We start from the raw sequence: 18,517 nt of genomic DNA, 5'->3' as shown, positions 1-18,517 counted from the left end.
CAATTTAATTCAAATCATTTTCGGAGCCACAAAATGAACAATAAAACTAGCACTCACTGAAGTCTCGCAGGACTTAACGGTGGGTCTTTAGAGAAGGCATTGACAATAGAATATGTTGTTATGTGATCTAATGGGTCTTGAAGTTCAAGAGCCATAAAAAATTGCCTCTGTGCTATTTTGTTACTGCTATGAAAAATGAGAACAAAACTACGATGTACTGTAGCAATTTAATAGAGAGCAGCACCTTACCCTTCTCCTCCCTCAAGGCACTGGCATTTTGCAATCTGCCCTTATTAAGGGGCAGCACATAGTTTCCCTTCCCCAGCAGCAGAGCAGAGATTGAATTGTGGCTCACAGTTTGGTCCCTGGTTCTCCTTTTCTCCATAGAGGAAATAAGCTGTGCCAGCCCCTTTCCTGGTGCAATTTACTTCCCCCTCTGCAGTGGCTGAACTGTGTTAGCCTGTACACTGAAGTGGGAGAGGAGCCAAAGCTCCACCCATTCCCCATTCCTGCATGCTCACTCCCTGTCCACCAGAGCAGGAGGAGGTTTTGCTACCTGGTGGTGGTTGCTCTCCTTCCTGCTCTGTTACCCATGATACAGACAGCCTGTGCTGGTAAGCAAAGGAAAATCACCCCCAACATCTGCTGCTTCTGCTCCTGTTGTCTCACTGTGAAGCATCTCAGGTGGAAATCCCATGACCAGGTTGTCTTCCTCCACTACAAATTCAGTCTCTCCTCCTTCAGTTCTGCCATCTTCCTAATGAAACAGCTCTCCTTCTCAAACTTTAACTGAATCTAATGTCAAAAATCCTAGCCATAGTTCACCACCTTTGCCTCACTCCCCACACCCTGTCCTCCTCCTGATTCCACTTCTGTCTCCACACAGGATCTCATTGGTGAAAACGGAGAAAACAATATGTGACCTACCTTCCCTTCTCCTCCAACTCTCGCCTCCCTCTTCCCTGTCATTGGCACATAAGTTTCTCATAGGCTGTCCTCCCCTAACTCCTCCACTTGCTCCAGTGACCCCATCCCAACCCATTTCCTGATATCCCTTGTGCCCACTCTCATCCCTTGTTTTACTCAACCCGTTAACTTTTCACTCTGCTCTGGCTTTTTCTCTTCATGATGCATGCATGCATGCTTTGGTCTCTCACATTTAAAAACAAATGCCCACACTCTTGACCCCACTTGCCTCTCCAACTACCACCCCATCTCTCTTCTCCCTTTCATCTGTAAACTCAGTGAACATGCTGTTTACAATCACTGTCTGGAGTGTCTCTTCTCCAATTATATGCTAGACCCTGTCCAATCTGGATTTTGTCCCTTGGACTCCATTGAAACGATCCTCCCCAAAGTCTCTACTGACTTCTTCCTAGATAAAGCTCAGAACCAGGACTCCATCCTCATCCTTCTTGACCTGCCGGCTGCCTTCAACATCATCAACCATGCTCTTCTTCTTGAAATCTTCTCCTCCTTTGGCTTCTGTGACTCTGTCCTTTCCTGATTCTCTTCCTACCTCTCTAATCATTCCTTTAACATCTCCTTTGGAGGATCCTCCTCATTCCCGTCTAATTTTCTGTGGAGTTCCACAGGAATCTGTCCTTGGTCCCCTTATCTTCTTCCTCTACACCTTATATCTGGGTAATCCCATCCACAAACACAATTTCAGATATCATCTCTATGTTGTCAACTCTTAAATTTACCTCTCTACTCCAGACCTGTCTCTTTTTGTCCGAACTAAAATCTCAGCCTGACATCTCCTTGTGGATGTCTAGCCACCAGCTCAAACTCAACATGGATACAGCAGAACTCTGAATCTTCTGTTCCATGCTGTCCCTGCTACCTCCTTTCTCAATCACTGTGGACCATACCACCATCCTGCCTGTCACTCAAGCCTGTAACCAAAGCATCATCTTCAACTTTGAGCTCTTTAGGTCAGTGGTTCTCAACATGTGGTCTGCAGACCCTTAGGGATACACCACTATAATGAAGGGGGTCTGGAAACTGATTGGTCCCTCCTGGAGGTGATGCGTGGGGGGTGGGGAGGGAAGCATGCACAGTCACATGACCCACCCCCAGATTTCTGCCTTCTGAGGGGACCCATCCAGAGGGGATGCCATTGACTCTGCCCCACAGGGCACTGGGGGTGGGCAAGGCCTTGGGCCACGCCTTGCCAGAATGCCCAGCAGTGAAGAGGCAGTGGCTCTCCCAGCAGCCACACTCACTGCATGTCCAGGCAGAGCAGGGAGAGGGGAAGCAGCAGGATGGCTGAGGACCCCTTCCCCTGCTACATGGGGCTGCTTCTCCTTTTCTGATGCTCAAGCCCACTGAGATGAGTCAGGGGTGGAGGTGGTGCTCTCTCCCTGAGCCCCACCATGCAGGGCTGGCCCAGCCCTGCCCCAGAATGTTCCTCTGCAGTGATCTCTGGTCCCTCCCCTGCAGCTGCAGCTATCAGATCCCTCCCACCCCAGCCTGCTAGGTAAGCAGAGCTGGCAAACACCTCTTGCAGGGCCTCAGAGCCTGGCTGGGAGGGGTAACAGGACCAGAGGAGGGGGAGAGGCCCACAGGGAGGCACTGACTGACAGACTGGAGGTGAATTCTGGACTTGTGTCAGCCGCCCTGCCACCATGACAGGGAGTGCAACACTGTTCCTCACCTTGAGTGTGAGGCTGCAGGTACCCCCTCCAAGACCCTCCAGGTATCTCCTCCCTGTAAACACACACTCCTCCAGCATCCTCCCAGTACACAGACACCCCTCCAACACGCCCCAGATATCCCCATATATAACCTAGCAATGTTGTAAATTATTATTAGTATCAGGTAAGTTGTCAATATTTTAATTAGTGGTGTTTTTTGTTGATCTGTTAAAATAATAATCATTTCTCTACAGCAGTATTTGTGATAACTATTAAAGTAACATGAAAGAAACAAATTGTGAACAACAAAATAATGGGAGGAGAGTTGGGGGGTCCACAGGTTTGTCTATTTAAGTGTAGGTGTCCCTGGGTAAAAAATGGTTGAGAACCTCTGCTCTAGGTCATCACATCCAGTCTGTCTAAATCGTGCAGATGTTTCTGCATAATAGCTCTAAGATATGGCCTTTGCTGTCCATCCACACTGCTAAAACTCTCATCCAAGGTTAAGGTCTCATCTTGAATCTCAATTTACTACAATATCTTTTTCCTCTGGCCTTGAAAAATGCTATCTTGCCCTGCTTATAGCCCATTCAGAATACTGACGCAAAGATCATTTTTTGAGACCATTGCTTTGACCACGTTATGCCTCTGTATCCATCTCTCCACTGGCTCCTCCTTCTCTATTGCATCAAACATAAGATGCTTGTCTTCATTTGCAATGCCCTTCACACCCTATTTCCATCCTATCTATCATCTCTCATTTGCTATTGAGATGTCGACTCTCACCTTGGATTGACCCATCATGCCAGCTTTCATCACCCACTTGCTAAATAGTCAAACAAGCATCTTCATGCTTTCTCCCATGCTGTCCCTCATGCGTGGGAAAAGATCCCCATAAATAAAGCCCTGCAAATCCGTGGATCATTTTTGGGGATCAGATGTGGATACAAATTTTGTATCCGCACAGGGCTCTATCCATAAATAGCTGCAAAACTAATTAATTATCCTCTTTCAAAACCCTACTTAAAACTCTCCTTTGCTGTGATGCCTACAAAAAACTTGATAATGTTTAGACCACTGGTATTTTTATACCACTGCTTATTGTGCTGACCAATATTGTCTCTTTTTGTTTCAGTGTAATCTCCCATTAGTCTGTCCGAACACATCTGTTGTCTCTTGCCTTATACTTAGATTGTAAGCTATGCAAATTCAAATAATATGAAGAGTCATAACCCCTCTATTCTAGAGTGTACCCACAATCTCACTCTAAATGTCCATGTGGTAATATTCATATGCACAAGATTTACTGAATATGTTTTACAAGTACAGAAACAACATACATGAACAGACACTAGGCAATAGGACAAATGAACAATTCATTAAATACAAAACTTACTAAAGGAAAGCAAGACTGAGAACTAAAAAGCTAATAGAACAAGGGTTCTTTATGCAAATGAATGCCCAACCTGCAAATCCTTACTCATGTGAGTAGTTCTTTCTTATGTGAGTAATCCATTCATTGAAACAGGAATCTTTATCCTTTACATAGCATAGACATCTATTAGATTAGATATATAAACTTTAAAATTAATTTATCTTTAAAATTTAGAACAATCATCATAATCAACAGTGAAAAAGAATGTTTAAAGGTCTAACAAAACACAAAATTCTCCCAACTGTATAACTATAGGGAAAAGCAATACCTTCTACCCAAGTACACAAGAAATGCTGAGACAGATTAATTCCAGAGCAGAGTAACATTTAAAAAATTCAATAAAATATATCTGGATTTTAAATTATAACTAAGTATAAAATGGTAGATTGATTTTTGTCTTGTCAGTCACATTGAAGCATGCACAATTAAATTCCTTCAAGTCCAGGCTCAATACTAACATATCAAATATGCAGCATAATAACGTTCTTTCCATATTTTGCACCTTTTTATTAAAGAGAAAAAAGTTGTTTTTTTTTCTATAGAGAACAATGTGCAAGTGCAGTATCCACTAAAGAGATTTAAAAATATGGATTTTGGGTATTTTATCTTTTTTATTATTCATTTGTGGTAGTGCCCATTTTATATAAGGTGCTTTTCAAACAGTCACGAAAGACTATCTAGCCTTCAAGGAGTGTACAATCTAAGTGGTTTTTCTTTTAAAATCTTCTGTTCATATAACCCCATGAAAAATTCACATTTATGCACCTGTCTTTGTGTGTCCTAAGGCGGTTTTACTCAAACTGCCTACTGGACAATTCAGTTTTCCTAAAGCCACTAAAATAATCTATGACTCAGTTTATTCTGGGTCAACAGTTTATTTTAAGAAATTAATGGCGAAAAGAGTTCTCGGAGTGCTTGCTTCCTGGAGCTTTGTCTGGGCTCTCTTCCATATGCAATAAAGACAGTAGTCGAGCTCATCACTGTTCAGGGCAACTGTACTTGTGTTTCTCCCCCCGCCAACCCCCGGATGCTCCACCAAGGGCACCTACTCTTAGGCTTCTGGCTCCCCAGCCATCCACCCCTCTGTTCAAAGACATGAATTTTTCCCTCTCCTGACCAGGGTATTTCCTGGCTGCATAGGTCTCTGCTGACACTGTGAATTCCCCAGCCAAGTCAGAATGCCTAATCAGGCCTGCTCTGCTTTTCTCTTCAGAGGCTATAAAAAGTGTAATCACCCACAGCTAAGTTACCACACAGCTCTTTCTAAGCACATTTATTCTTGAGGTAAAAGCATTACAGAGAAAACATTAAAAACTATATAAAAAAAATGGACAAGCATGTTAATAAGCCTACCAAAGATCACCCCAAGTCCAACAAGAACTCTGGTCAGTGTCAGACCTTCAAACTCTTTCCTGTGGACAGAAGGTCCCGGCCATTTTCTAGATCAGAAAGAAGATCCCGAGTCAGTTTAAACTCCAGTTAATTGATCCAAAGTGTCATTTCTTTGTTTGCTGGACTCTAGAGAATCCAGTCTGAATCAGGATATGCAAGTCTTTCCAAGCTGTGGTGCCCCTTGGGAAGTGTTACAACCTGAATGAATTTGCCAAATCATGCTCCAGTGTTCTTAGTTCCTGGAGGATTGTGTTCTCTCTCCCCACACAATCCTGGGCCACAGTGATACATAAACTTAATATAGTAAGATCTAACTCAACTCAATAAGGTCTGTCCAGGGTATTGCAGGAAATTGCTGTCTCTGTCACAGAGCTCAGCTAATATTCTATTGAATTATTCAAAACTAGTTTGGTCATCTTGTGAAAGTCTAAAAACGCAGGGTATGGTTGTGACTTGATTCTATAGAGTGTGAAATGGTGTGGTAGGGAGTAAGAAATCTACAGGTTCTGTATTGGGGCTACTTGCATTGCAGCTTAGCTTTGTGTGCTCAAGGGATTGTAGGGGCTGCACCTGAGATGCTATAGGTTTGCCCTTGCTGCCCCGTCTCCCCCAACCAACTAAGCTGCATGGCAATGCAGGGTTTATGTTGCATTCCATAAGATCTCACTACTTCCCACAGTGCAACAGGGGCCCCTAAGAGAAATTAAGTTTCTCTTTTAGGCACAGTGCCTCCCAATGCTCCCCCTGGGACTATGCACTCATGTTCTATCCCCTACTCTGGGCATGCAAATAGCACAATCTAGTCCTTAACTAAAAAACTCAGATACCATAGTGTTCTGCATAATATAAATGCTTAGATAGACCCAGACAGGCTGTCAGTCGGAACTCAAGTAACTGCGTGTATGAGTATGAGCCGTTCCAAAACTATTCTCTGTTTTAATTTCTTACACCAGACTCATGAACGTATCCAACATGCCCACTTCTTTAACAATTCTGAAGTAATCATCATCTTTATTTTTTGGTAGTCTGCGGTTGGCAGTGGAAGCTGGCAAAGGGTCAATGCCCAGGTTGCAGTGAGATCTCCTCGCTATGCAGTGTTTGATCTTGCAGAAGGAAAATCATATGTTTTCCGAGTCTTGTCAGCAAACAAGCATGGCATTAGCGATCCTTCTGAAACAACACCACCAATTCAAGCACAAGAGACCATTGGTAAGACGACATAGTAAATGCCACTGATACTTTAAAAAATGCAAATAAAGTATGCTTTTAAAAATTAAAGTGTGCATTATAATCAAATCGAATTGTATAAACAGCTGCATTTTTAAGAATTTCACAAGGAATCTAGGATGACCAACATGCCACGGTTTTGTAGCATTTGTGATTCTGCATAGCTATTTCATCTCCTTTTGCTGGGTAATGGAAGTGTTAAAATGTAAAACTAATTTCAGTTGGTTGTTCTTCAACAGTGCTTATTAATGTGAATTTTTACAAAAGTAGGACTAGATGTCCTGGCCAGACTCCAGCTTAGGTAATTATAGGCTACCTTAATTTCCCTGTAGTTTCAGTTAGATAAAATAGCCTTTCCTTCCCTTCCTAATAACCCTGTTGAGGATTGTTGCTGGTGCAGAATTCCAATTTTTCACAGATGGCTGCATTTCAATGATAGTTGAAGATATATCTGCACACACAGCGGTTACTTTTCAACATTCACCTAAATTGTATACTTGGATCCCACATTTACACATGCAAATGGGAATTTAGGGGACCAGTTACCTACTTTGTGTTCAAAAGTGTGGTTGTATACTCAGTTTAACAGTGGTCACAAACAGGAAACACCAGTTGCCACATTATGGAACTCAGATATCACAGTATTTCAATATATTTACTAAAGAATAAGAAACAACTATATTATTTAATATGTATGGCACAATATAGTAAATGCTAATAGATACTGACTTATATCAAACAGGGTTTTAAAAATTCAGCTCACCATCTATAAGATAATTTGAGATCATTTGGGATGAAATAAAAATATTTTGTGTTTGTACTTCTATAGTAGCTTTGATTTATACCTACTTAATAAACATAAAATACTTAAATGGTTTCCCTGACATTATGGGGGCCTCGGGCACTGGTGCATCTAGGATCCTTTCTATTTTCTGCCTGTGGCACAAAATAGTCTAGTGTTCTATCAGCTGTAATACCATGGTCTAATTTTGATTATTGGGTCTATTGGTTGCTGGGTGGTGTTGGTGGCCTGTGATGTACAGGAGGTCAGTCTTGGTCCCTTCTGGCCTTAAACTCTGACTCTAAATCACAGAACACTCCCTTGAGGTAGGCAATAAAAATACTGGATTTATTTCCCCCAGCTCTAAAAATCATTCACACCTAGGAACTGCTGACCATGGCACAGTCACAGTTTGGGACAGGAAGTGAAAGATATAATTTCAATTGAAACTGCAAGAATATTTTAGGTAGGCAGAATTTAATTACCTGAGCTGGAATTTGTGGTTAACTTTCCTACCATTCAAGTTGCAGTACTGTGTAAATGTAAGGTATTATTGTTATGTTTAAATACTAACAGACCACAAATTGTGTCCATTTTCTTTCTTTAGTTTTGTGCTGCCTGCTACAGTTCTGGCTACAGTCACTTGATCCTCTTACTTACATAGCTTTGTGAGCTATTATTCACTGATGGGTGAAATTTACTCCTGTGCACAAGCTCCATGCACCACTTATGTCCCATATTTTGAGGCCATAAGCGGGAGTTACTTGGTGCATAGACCTTGTGCAGACCTTCAGCACAGAGGTGAATTTCACCTCACTATAAAGATATTCAGGCCCCTGTTCAGGGTTTAAGTCTATCTATATTCAGGGAATCCTCCCCATTTAACTAAGTTCAGTTAAGCACTTGCTTAACTTCATGCATCTGCTGTAGTGAATAGCAATGCTTTCCTAAATCAGGGCTTTATCAGTTGTTTCGAAAGTAGTTTTTCCTACTGTCTTTGACTTTTGTAGTATTTGTACTTTTGGAAATTTCATTTGCTTCTGATAGGTTCAATAATACTATAGTGGGTGCATTTAAAACATTTCTTCTGCTAGTATTCATTGTAAGGGCAAGTGTTCGTTCTCATACTGAGATACTCCTTCAAAGAGAAGAAACTTTAAGTGAGCCTACTTTATAAATTTAAGTAAAATCAATAAAGCACTGCAGTATGTAATAGGAATAGCCAGGCATATGAATTACTTACAATACAGGAGCCATGCCAGTGTATCACATAACAAAATTAATAGAAAAAGTCACAGCTAGTCAGAAAGTAGACAATGCTGTATCTAGTTAAATTAGTCACTACTTGTTTATATAGCCATTACTATAAACATAGTGAACCTTTTTTGATTTCTGTTTTGCATAGGTGTCCCATCTGCTCCTGGCCGTGTACTGGCAACAAGAAATACAAAAACATCAGTTGTAGTGCAGTGGGACAAGCCAAAACACGAAGAAGATCTGTTTGGCTACTATATTGATACTTCTGTGGTGGGAACAAACCACTGGGAACCTTGCAATCATAAACCTATTAAATATAATAGGTACTGGTAATACCTCTGTGTATCCAGATATTTTGAAATCTATTGCATATTAATATACTATACAGAGCTGGTTGGAAACTTTCTAACAAAACATTTTCTATGAAAAATGTCTATTTTCTGGAAATGGAAGTTTTTATGGGAAATGTCCATCTTTGATGATTTGGCGGGGGGTGGGGGGAAGGGAATTTTCACCAAGCAACCAAAAACTTGAAAGCTGAAAAAAATTCAGAGGGTTGAGCAAAAATTCTTCGTTTTCATTGACATTTTCCTGTGGATGAAAAAGGCATTTTCTCTAATAATATAGCTCTCCCTTTTATCAGAAATCTATGTCTATCTCACCCGTAGTAAGTGGCACAGAATATTAAATCATGTAACCTTAACAGATTATTTAAAGTGAAAAACAAATATTTGATGATTTTTTTAAATCAGGTTTGTGGTTCATGGTCTGACAACTGGAGAGAATTACATCTTTCGTGTGAAAGCTGCGAATGCTGTGGGAGTCAGTGAAAATTCTCAAGAATCTGAAGCTATAACAGTACAGGCAGCCCTCAGTAAGTGTGGTTCTGTGCAGCTCTGCTTTGCATTTCTTTTGTTGGTAAAAATTTTGATACCAACTAACTCCTATGGTCTCATTTAGAATAATAGTACCCTTTTCATCCATTGAACATCTGTCTGTGTTAAAGTTTACTGTCATGCATTTGGCTACTATGCAGGGAAAAGACAGTGAACAGGAGGAAAATAAAGTTTTTTGTATAAAAAACATTTTAGAAATATAGGGCCAGATTCACCACTATTCCCGGACTGCTTTGTGTTGCTAAACTGGCCTGTGACAGATTTCTAATGCTCATTTAGGGCAAATCAGTCAATCTGGTCCACCAAGAAGAGTTTCAGGTACTACAAGGCTACACCCAACAGAAAATTGTTTGATTGCTGTAACAGCCAAAGCAAACACCTCTCATGTCTCTCACAAACAGCCTCGGATGCCTTCTAGTTGGTTATTATTTATGTGTTTATTTATTACCCTTACCAAACACCATCACAGTCATATACAGCAAGTCTATTTACAGCTTTTCCTATTCCTCAGCCTTTTCTCCCAAAAGAGAAAGAACTCTTATCCTCCTGAGATCATTCTTCTGAGCATTGCTAGCCTTTTCCTTTGGACTTCCTTTCGGTGCATTTAACTAGCCTCTCCACCAGGTGGGATAATTAGCTCCTTAGCTCATAAACCCCCAGTCTGCTTAGGCAATTAAGTACTCTCCTCCTCCATCAGGCCTTTCCTAGTAGAGCTAATGAATGCTTAAGTGATCAGAGTGCTGGATTGGCTACTGGCTGTCACAATTAGATCAGTAGGTTTGATGGAAACCCAGATTTCCTTTTAATACAAAATATAGTTGGGAAGATCCACACCTTCCAGCATTCTGCAAGCAAAGCCTCGATCTAAGCAATCCATTTCTGCCCTTGGTTGCATATGAACAGCTCCATTGGCTTGAATAGGCATCGTACATGCTTATTGGAGGGCATAATGGCTCCTTGGGCCATAATGCACAAACACAGGTAAACTATAATCTCTCTTTCTAGTCTGCCTTTGATTCCCCAATTGCATTCACCGCCTTGAGACTTGAATGAAAAGTAACAAAAATGTCCTGCACTTGGAAGATCAGTTTGATTTAATAGTGTATTCTTTCAGTAAAAAAAATTTCAATTAAATATTTGAACGTGTTCTCTTTCGAAATTGTAGAGGAAGGACAATCAACATCGCTTTCAGAAATAATCTTTTAAAAGATTTGCATATTAGAAGACTTTTTCTTAACCTTTGATATTTTATTATTGAAAAAAATCTATTCTATTTGATTGTTTTAGGAGGGAGTGTACCTCACATTGGTAGGTAGTCGGAAAGCATGCTTATGTTTGTTTACCTTTAGATTCTAATACACCTGCACTTTTTAACGTTGCAGCATCTTTTCTGAGACACCACTGCAGTCACTTAGTGAGTTGGAAGACATAAAAATAAAATAAAAATTACAGTTTTTTTGGAATTTGTCTTCACATTTGATTTGAAGTTGTTGGTTGCATGGGGGTGTATCATTTAACACTGCACAGTTTTATGGCCCAATCTTGCAAACCCATACACATGTGAGTAGTGCTTATCCACATTGGCAGTCATAATTGAGAACTTCATGGGAGCACTCACATAGTTGAAGTGACTGACGTGTGGGTTTGCAGGATAGAATCCTTATGGATTGAGGCTTTACATTGGTAAGAATTCACTGATGCTCACTACTATTTAACTTGAAGTGGTAATAGCAAGAAAGCCCAGGTCATTTAACAAAAGCCAGACCCACTCTGAGGTGCTGAGACATTTGTTGAGATATGTTTCACATGCTTTATTACAACTGGCTGTGAGTGGTACTCTGGAGTTTCATCCATATTTGGAAAAGAACAATGCCTGTCTTTGCTGATTGCTGTCAGTACTTCATGCTGATCACAAATACAGCTCCAAAAGTAGAGACTATATTGGGCCTTGGGTAGATTTTTTTCTAGTCTTTTAAATGTGATGGGCCAAATAACTCAGCTAAAATGCCCTGGGGAGCTCAAGAGGAGGGAACCTAGCTAGCACTACTTATAGAACTACAGATCCAGGAAGAGGTACCTTTAGCGAAGGTTATGATCAAAGATGGCAAATGCAAGATAGTGCTGGGGGAGGTGCATGCTAGGCTTGTTGAATAGGTGTAACAAGCAGCACAGGAAAACAATCTCACAAACCCTCTTGCAGGCTCTGGAGAGATGCCTGCTCCTGGCTTTAGCAGGTATAATGCCTTTGGGGAAAACTCACCAAGAACATTATTCTTCCTGGTTCAATGTAGCTTAGGCTTGTGGTATCTTAACTGAGCTCACAGCAGTGCACATAGCAACCTCAGTTTGAAGTATATGCTAGAAGATTTCAGAATCCTTGGTTAGGAGGTATTTTCATTAACATCAACACTGATGAAGACCCTTTAATGTTGAGTGAGACATCCTTGCACCTATTTGAACATTTCAGAGTATTAGGATTGTGTTGGTCCAGACAGCCTTCTGTTCCATTCCATTCCAGCCATTTTATAACTTGCATTGACAGCATTATTGTCAAGGAATGCAAAACCTGATAATATTGGGGCAGACATAGCAGCAAAAACTCTTTTGGCAAAGGGGCTCTTACTTGCTCTCTGTTATTCACCACTGACACGTCCAAGGTATTAGTCATCTCAAAGTGAATTTTTATTATGATCCTTACAGGCCATTGCCTAGATGCAGTAACCTGTAGCCATATGCTATAGAAGAGAAGAGGGGGGGGAAATTACCATATTTCTTCTAGCTGTTGTGTTTTGAATACTGTACTAATACTCAGTACGCTTATTTTCTTGTAGCCTGTCCATCACATCCTTATGGCCTCACACTCCTTAACTGTGATGGCCACTCAATGACTCTCGGGTGGAAACTGCCAAAGTTCAGTGGAGGATCACCAGTCCTTGGTTATTATATAGACAAGAGGGAGGCTCATCACCATAACTGGCATGAAGTCAATTCTTCCCCTGTTAAGGAGAGAATTTATACGGTTGGTATTATTTTACTCTTGTTTGAAGGGACACTGCTAAAAATGGCTCAGTCCCTTCAACTGTGTGTTGTGGAGAGCAACAAAATGTGACAAACTTGAGCATTGGAGTGGAGAGGCATGCAGAGGGGAAAGGTAGCAATGCAATACAACCCACTGCCCCCTAGACCTAGAGAAGTATGGCTGGCTGGATGAGGGAGATTTGAGGAATAGGTTGGAAGCACTTTTCCTATTCAGGGCAGAGTAACTTGTGATCTAAAAAGGTGTCATACGTTATAGTGCATTGATAAGCGCAACCTCACTCCCCCACCAGGTCTTTAACATATGGCAGAAGGGCAGAAGCATGTCACTGAGCAGGCTACTATGCTGCCTGTAGTGTGGAAGGTCTGGAGGGAGAACACAGATGGGCCAAGATCAAAGGGAACAGGCCTGTCCTTTCTGTGGATCTCTGCCCTCAACTAATCAGAAAAGCATGCCCCAGCCCTACCACTTTGCATCTGGTCCTGTTTCCAGTGCAGAGCAAACTCTGCGCTAGAGCAACAGAGGGTCATGATTGATTGATTGATGGTACTTCCCATAATGTATGAGGTGCTTCCCAAACAGAGAATAGTGCATGGCTCATGCCCCAAAGAAATTACAATCTGAAGACAAAGAGAGAGATTGGGTGGAAGGGATACAGCCATTTAGTAGTGAAGGTGGTGCTTCACCACATGTTTGGGTAATATAAGGTTAAATTATTACATTTTAATTTATTTTTCAAATTTTCTTTCATTTGAAACATCAAGGATTGGCTACAACTAGAGATAAGACACCTGATGGGGTGAGCCTGTGCTCTGAGATGGTACAGCGACTCATCTTTCTCAGATCCCTGGCTGGTGTCTTGGTCACATGCTCAGGGTCAACCTGCTTGGCAGATTTCAGGATGGGAGGGACCTTTCCACTGGGTCAGATTGGCAGAGACCTGGGGATGGAACGTTGCCTTTTTTGAGCATGGGGCATGGGTCACCTGCTAGGATCATCTAGGCATGCTTCATCTAATCAATTCCCTGCATTGGCAGGGGAGCCAAGCGTTGGTGGCTGCTCAGTCTCTCCTGTTCTCTGCCCATGGCACACAACAGTGTAGTCCCCTGAGGACTGAAATGCTTTAGTCTAACCCAAGATACTGGACTCCATATAAGGGTAACTGGGTGGAATGTAATACAGGAGGCCAGATTAGATGATCTAATGGTCCTTTCTGGCCTCGAACTCTATGAAACTATAACTTATTCCCAAATACTCCTCAAAATTATCAGTGTGAGTCATCTAATTTCACCATAAGCCTCGCAGCAGGAGTGACTCTTTAGGAGAGATTTTAATGCAAAGGAGGCAATAGCCTTCCTGATAAGCTCATGCACGGGAGCCAGCATGGAAGACACAAAGATGTATGTGTGAGGGCTGACAACTGAAAGGAAAGGCAGGCATCACTGGCTGAGCTGCTGGAGCAAGGGACGTTGGGAAATGAAAGAAGGGCAAAGTTAGTCAGGGCATTATGTTTTTTTCTTCTATGCATTTGTAAACAAATAATGTAAATTAAGAAAAACAAATGAGTCTTTAATGAATTTGGTATCTAAGGTCACAGTCCTCCAAGTTTCAGGGTAGCAGCCGTGTTAGTCTGTATCCTCAAAAAGAACAGGAGTATTTGTGGCACCTTAGAGACTAACAAATTTATTAGAGCATAAGCTTTCGTGGGCTACAACCCACTTCTTCAGATGCAGCTTATGCTCTAATAAATTTGTTAGTCTCTAAGGTGCCACTAGTACTCCTGTTCTTTTTGAGTCCTCCAAGTGACGGTGCTTGGATGTAGGAGTGTATCTGCATGCAGCCATTTGAAGAATCGAAGCCTGAAATACTGATTGAAATAAAGGAAACAAAGCTTTTAGGCACATAATATATTTTATGATGTCTGGTAAGCATATGAGTCCCTCAGATACATAGTATTAGAACATAAATAGATAGAGAGAAACCAGGAAATCTATGGAGATTCATCATTTTCCTGAATTAAATAATTGTACCTTACTCCATAAATATTTTTTGCCCTTAATAACTGAGGGAGGGTTAAATCATTTTTACTGGTGGCACTAAGTTCTTATGATGTTAGTTACTTTATGTATTAAGAAATTCTGGCTAAATTCTTTTAGTGCCTGGCATTCTGAGTCCTAGCTCAGTTTGGTTTTGCTTTGATCTTGTATTTGACGCTAGTTCAGATAAACTTTCAAGCATAAATCTCTCTATTCCCATAAAAAATTAAATACTACATTAAGATCCTTCTATTATCTCCTTTTTCTCAAAGACAACTGACCTACTTTCTCTAACATTTGTGAACATCTAAGATCTTCCAGGCCCTCCACAGTGGTGCCTGCCATTAGCTGAGCCTTCCCTTTCACAATTTTAACAGAAAATAAAACTGGGAGGAAATCTGCAGGGTCTGTGAAGGGTCCAAATGCAGAACCACCACTGTGATTGTGCTGCTCAGTGGGGCAGATCATAGGGAGACTCTGGGACTTTATGGTCACCATAAACTGCAAAGCTGAGCTCAAATGGTGATGCGCTCACCGTGAAAAGCCAGGAGAGTGACAGAGATGTGGCTAGTGGCTCTGGCTTGGATCTACTAGCCACCAGCTGTGCCCTGCTGATCCCATCCCCAGTGCTATCTCCTCCCTTTCTAGTGTCTATAATATTTAAAGAAAAAAATAAAAGCCCTATGCAATTAATTAAAACTGAGGAAAAGCGCCCAAATATGCCAAATGCAGGATCTGAGTTATTTAAATACACTCCTCTCCCAAGGGGTTTATTTCCTTTTCCCTTAGATTTCTATTATCCACCCTTCTTCCCCTCCCACTCCTTAGGGTCTGTCATTATTTCCTGTTATGACCTTGTGCCCTTGTCTTACACAGCTGAGGAGAAGTACAGCCTCTCCAATACCCCCAGCTCAGTTAATAAGGCCTACCTGGATCTTGGCTCTGTGGAACACAGCTCCTGCTCCTCAGATATTCCCCCTTGTGAGCAACTGGTTGGGGAGAGGGCAGAGAGTGGGCATAGGTGATGGAGAAGATCCTCTTTCTTGCGGGCCTAAGTAGTTGGCCACTCATGAGGTCACAGTAAGGGCCACCTTTTCCAGAGCTGCAGAAATGTATTTCCCACTGCAGCAAGAGGAGGGAAGAGGAGGAACTATGTGAGGGACAGTACTAAGATTGATTGTGTGGTGGCGAAAGCTGTGCCTAGCTGAGCTCTCTTGTTTAGATTGTAAGATCCTTGCAGCAGGATCTTGTTTTACTTCCTTGTACAATCTATGGTGCTTAATAATGATTAAATCAATCAGTGAATAAATGTATGTTATTATTATTATTATTACATTTCCGAGGCCTGGAATAAAAAGTAATACATTTTCATGTATATTAATTTGTCCTTGGCTGTTTTGAAAAGGCAGAGGATTTGACAGAAAACTCCTTCTATGAATTCAGAGTCGCTGCTACAAACCTGGCTGGTATAGGCCTTCCCTCAGATCCCAGTGAGCACTTTATGTGTAAAGCTTGGACCATGCCAGAACCTGGTAAGTCTATTAGTTCCTCATAATACTCAATTTAACGCAAATTCCTTGCAACACAGTCAGTTTGAAATCCCTTGTGTGAATATATAAGGAAGGTGTAATTTTCTTACAAGAGTGCCTGTCAAATTGCTTCAGTAGGATGTGTCTGATTTTCAGAAAGCTAAACTAGAAGTGTACTAAATTTGCTGATACACTGTGAGTGAATGGGATGGCTCAGGTGATATGAAGTGTATCCCTACAAGGTTTGAATCAGAAACTGACTGGTGGTAAACAAAAGTCATTGTCACTGGATGGCTGCTCAGTGTCCGGTGTGAAATGAATTGATGCCTTCAGTGAATTGCAAGTGAACTGATATTCATATCACAATAGACACCTTTACAGTTACACTGGTTACTGGCAGTCCCAACAAGTAGGTGATCTCTAATAAGGCAGTTTATAAATAGGCTGACACAGGAAACAAGCCACTATTTTGAAGGCTATTGACAGTGTCTAGCAAAGACTAAGAGAATGATCTAGATCCCACTGAACTCAGTCAGGGTATGTCTGTGCTACAAAGAAACCACTGCACCAAGTCTTGAGCCTTAGTCAACTTACTCAGGCTTACAGGGCTCAGGCTGAGGGGCTGAAAATAGCAGTTTAGATGTTCCTCTTCAGGCTATAGGCTGGGGTTTGAGACCCTCTTCCCTTGCCAGGTTTCAGAGCCCAAGTGGGAACGTCTACACAGCTCTGCAGCCCAAGCCCCACAAGCCTGAATCAATTGATCTGTGACTCAGCACCATGGGTTTTTCTTTGCAGTATAGGCATACCCCTGCACTACAATAAAAGACCCCTGGCACAACTGTGGCTGGCCTGGGTCAGCTGACTCAGCTTAGGCTGCAGGTCTAAAAATTGCTGTGTAGATGTTCAGGCTTGGGCTGGAGCCCGGGCTCTGAAACCCTGTGTGTGTGTGTGTGTTGGGCGGGGGTCAGAGCTCAGGCTCCAGCCCGTGCCTGAACATCGACACAGCAATTTTTAGCTCAGCAGCTGGAGTCAATTAGCCTGGACTCTGAAAATCAATGCTATGGGTTTTTTATTGTAGTGTAGATGTACCCCTAGACTCTTCCCATTGACCTCAGTGGGCGTTGTGTTGGACCCTCAGCAAATACAAGCCCTGTTTGTGGTCCCAACAGGACAGTGTTATGGCCCATTGGCAAAGTATTGCGAGGAAACCTGCAGTTCTGCTCTCCGTCCTCCACAAGCTTCAGGCTTCAAGACTGTTAATCACAAGCATTAAATTCACTTTTAAAAAATGTTAAACGAGAAAATGTTACTGGTCCAAGATTCGCAGATCACAAATGCTTAACCTGTGTAGGATTGTAAAAAGTAACTCTTTTTTGGTTCTTATTGGGGAGCATTCAGAGCAAAAACTAGATAAAAGTTCTCACTGACTTCAGTGTGGCTTGATGGGGGTGTAAGTCAGAGAATAATTTTATGTTTCTTTTTATTTTATATATGGAAAATAACTTTGGACTGGAATGAAAAACATTTAGCTAAATTCTCCATTGAGTTATACAAGTCCTAACTGTTGGCTTCTATGATATTGCAATGGTGTAAGTAAGAGAATTGACCTGGTGTCCATTATCACATGTGAGATTTTCACATTCCTTTGTAAGTACTGAGGATCAAAATGACATCAAGGGGTAGTTACTCTTCTGAATGGGCCAAATGCTGCACTGATTTACTCCCGCTGAAATCTGCCACAAAGTCAGTGGAATTATCCAGCGTGTGATCTAGCAAGGATTTTGCCCTTTTGAGTTTATATCTAAAAATAAAATAAAAGGTGTCTGCAGGAAACAAAGAGGAAATAGCATTCATTTCCATGATGAACTGCTTGACCTTTTGCGCTCCGCAGTCTGATTGCATTGTTCTCATTATGCAGTTAACTGAACAGGTGGTATTAAATTTCTTCCTGCTAGAAAAAAAGGCTGTTAAAATGTTCTCCAAACCTCTTTGAAAGTAGTGTTAGAAAATGGCTTAGCAACAACCAAAAGGAGGAAGTGTGATTTGAATTAAGATGGAGTGAGAGTCTGAGCCGTTCATGCTTTTTTCATAAAGAAATTCCGGAAAAACATACATGCCTATCACACACCTGTAATTGCTGTGGATATTGAAAGTAATCTTACACATTTTGAAACAGAAGTGAGGTTCTTCTACAGGTAGGCCAAAACCCATTACAAGGTTTCCAGTGTGACTGACCAATTTCCAATCCAGTTTGTAGGGGAATAGCTGGTGTCCATTTTTTTTCTTGC

At 41.5% G+C, this 18,517-nt stretch overlaps 1 protein-coding gene across 6 annotated transcripts in view; it reads left to right on the top strand.

Moving 5' to 3' along the window:
- Nucleotides 1–18,517, top strand: part of MYOM2 (myomesin 2) — a 188,017-nt gene that overhangs the window by 46,541 nt on the left and 122,959 nt on the right. For 5 of the 6 annotated variants that reach the window (XM_034766371.1, XM_034766372.1, XM_034766370.1 and 2 more), the window contains exons 15-20: nucleotides 6,492–6,675; nucleotides 8,880–9,054; nucleotides 9,484–9,605; nucleotides 10,915–10,935; nucleotides 12,459–12,646; nucleotides 16,106–16,232. In XM_034766371.1, the coding sequence (XP_034622262.1) occupies nucleotides 6,492–6,675; nucleotides 8,880–9,054; nucleotides 9,484–9,605; nucleotides 10,915–10,935; nucleotides 12,459–12,646; nucleotides 16,106–16,232 (817 nt within the window). The remainder of the gene's footprint in view (nucleotides 1–6,491; nucleotides 6,676–8,879; nucleotides 9,055–9,483; nucleotides 9,606–10,914; nucleotides 10,936–12,458; nucleotides 12,647–16,105; nucleotides 16,233–18,517) is intronic. The other variant, XM_034766369.1, reaches the window with a different exon arrangement.

This window comes from Trachemys scripta, chromosome 3, assembly GCF_013100865.1.
Source record: "Trachemys scripta elegans isolate TJP31775 chromosome 3, CAS_Tse_1.0, whole genome shotgun sequence".
Lineage (NCBI taxonomy): Eukaryota > Metazoa > Chordata > Testudines > Emydidae > Trachemys > Trachemys scripta.
The sequence above is the reverse complement of the archived record's forward strand: the minus strand, read 5'-3'. Positions and strand labels throughout refer to the sequence as shown.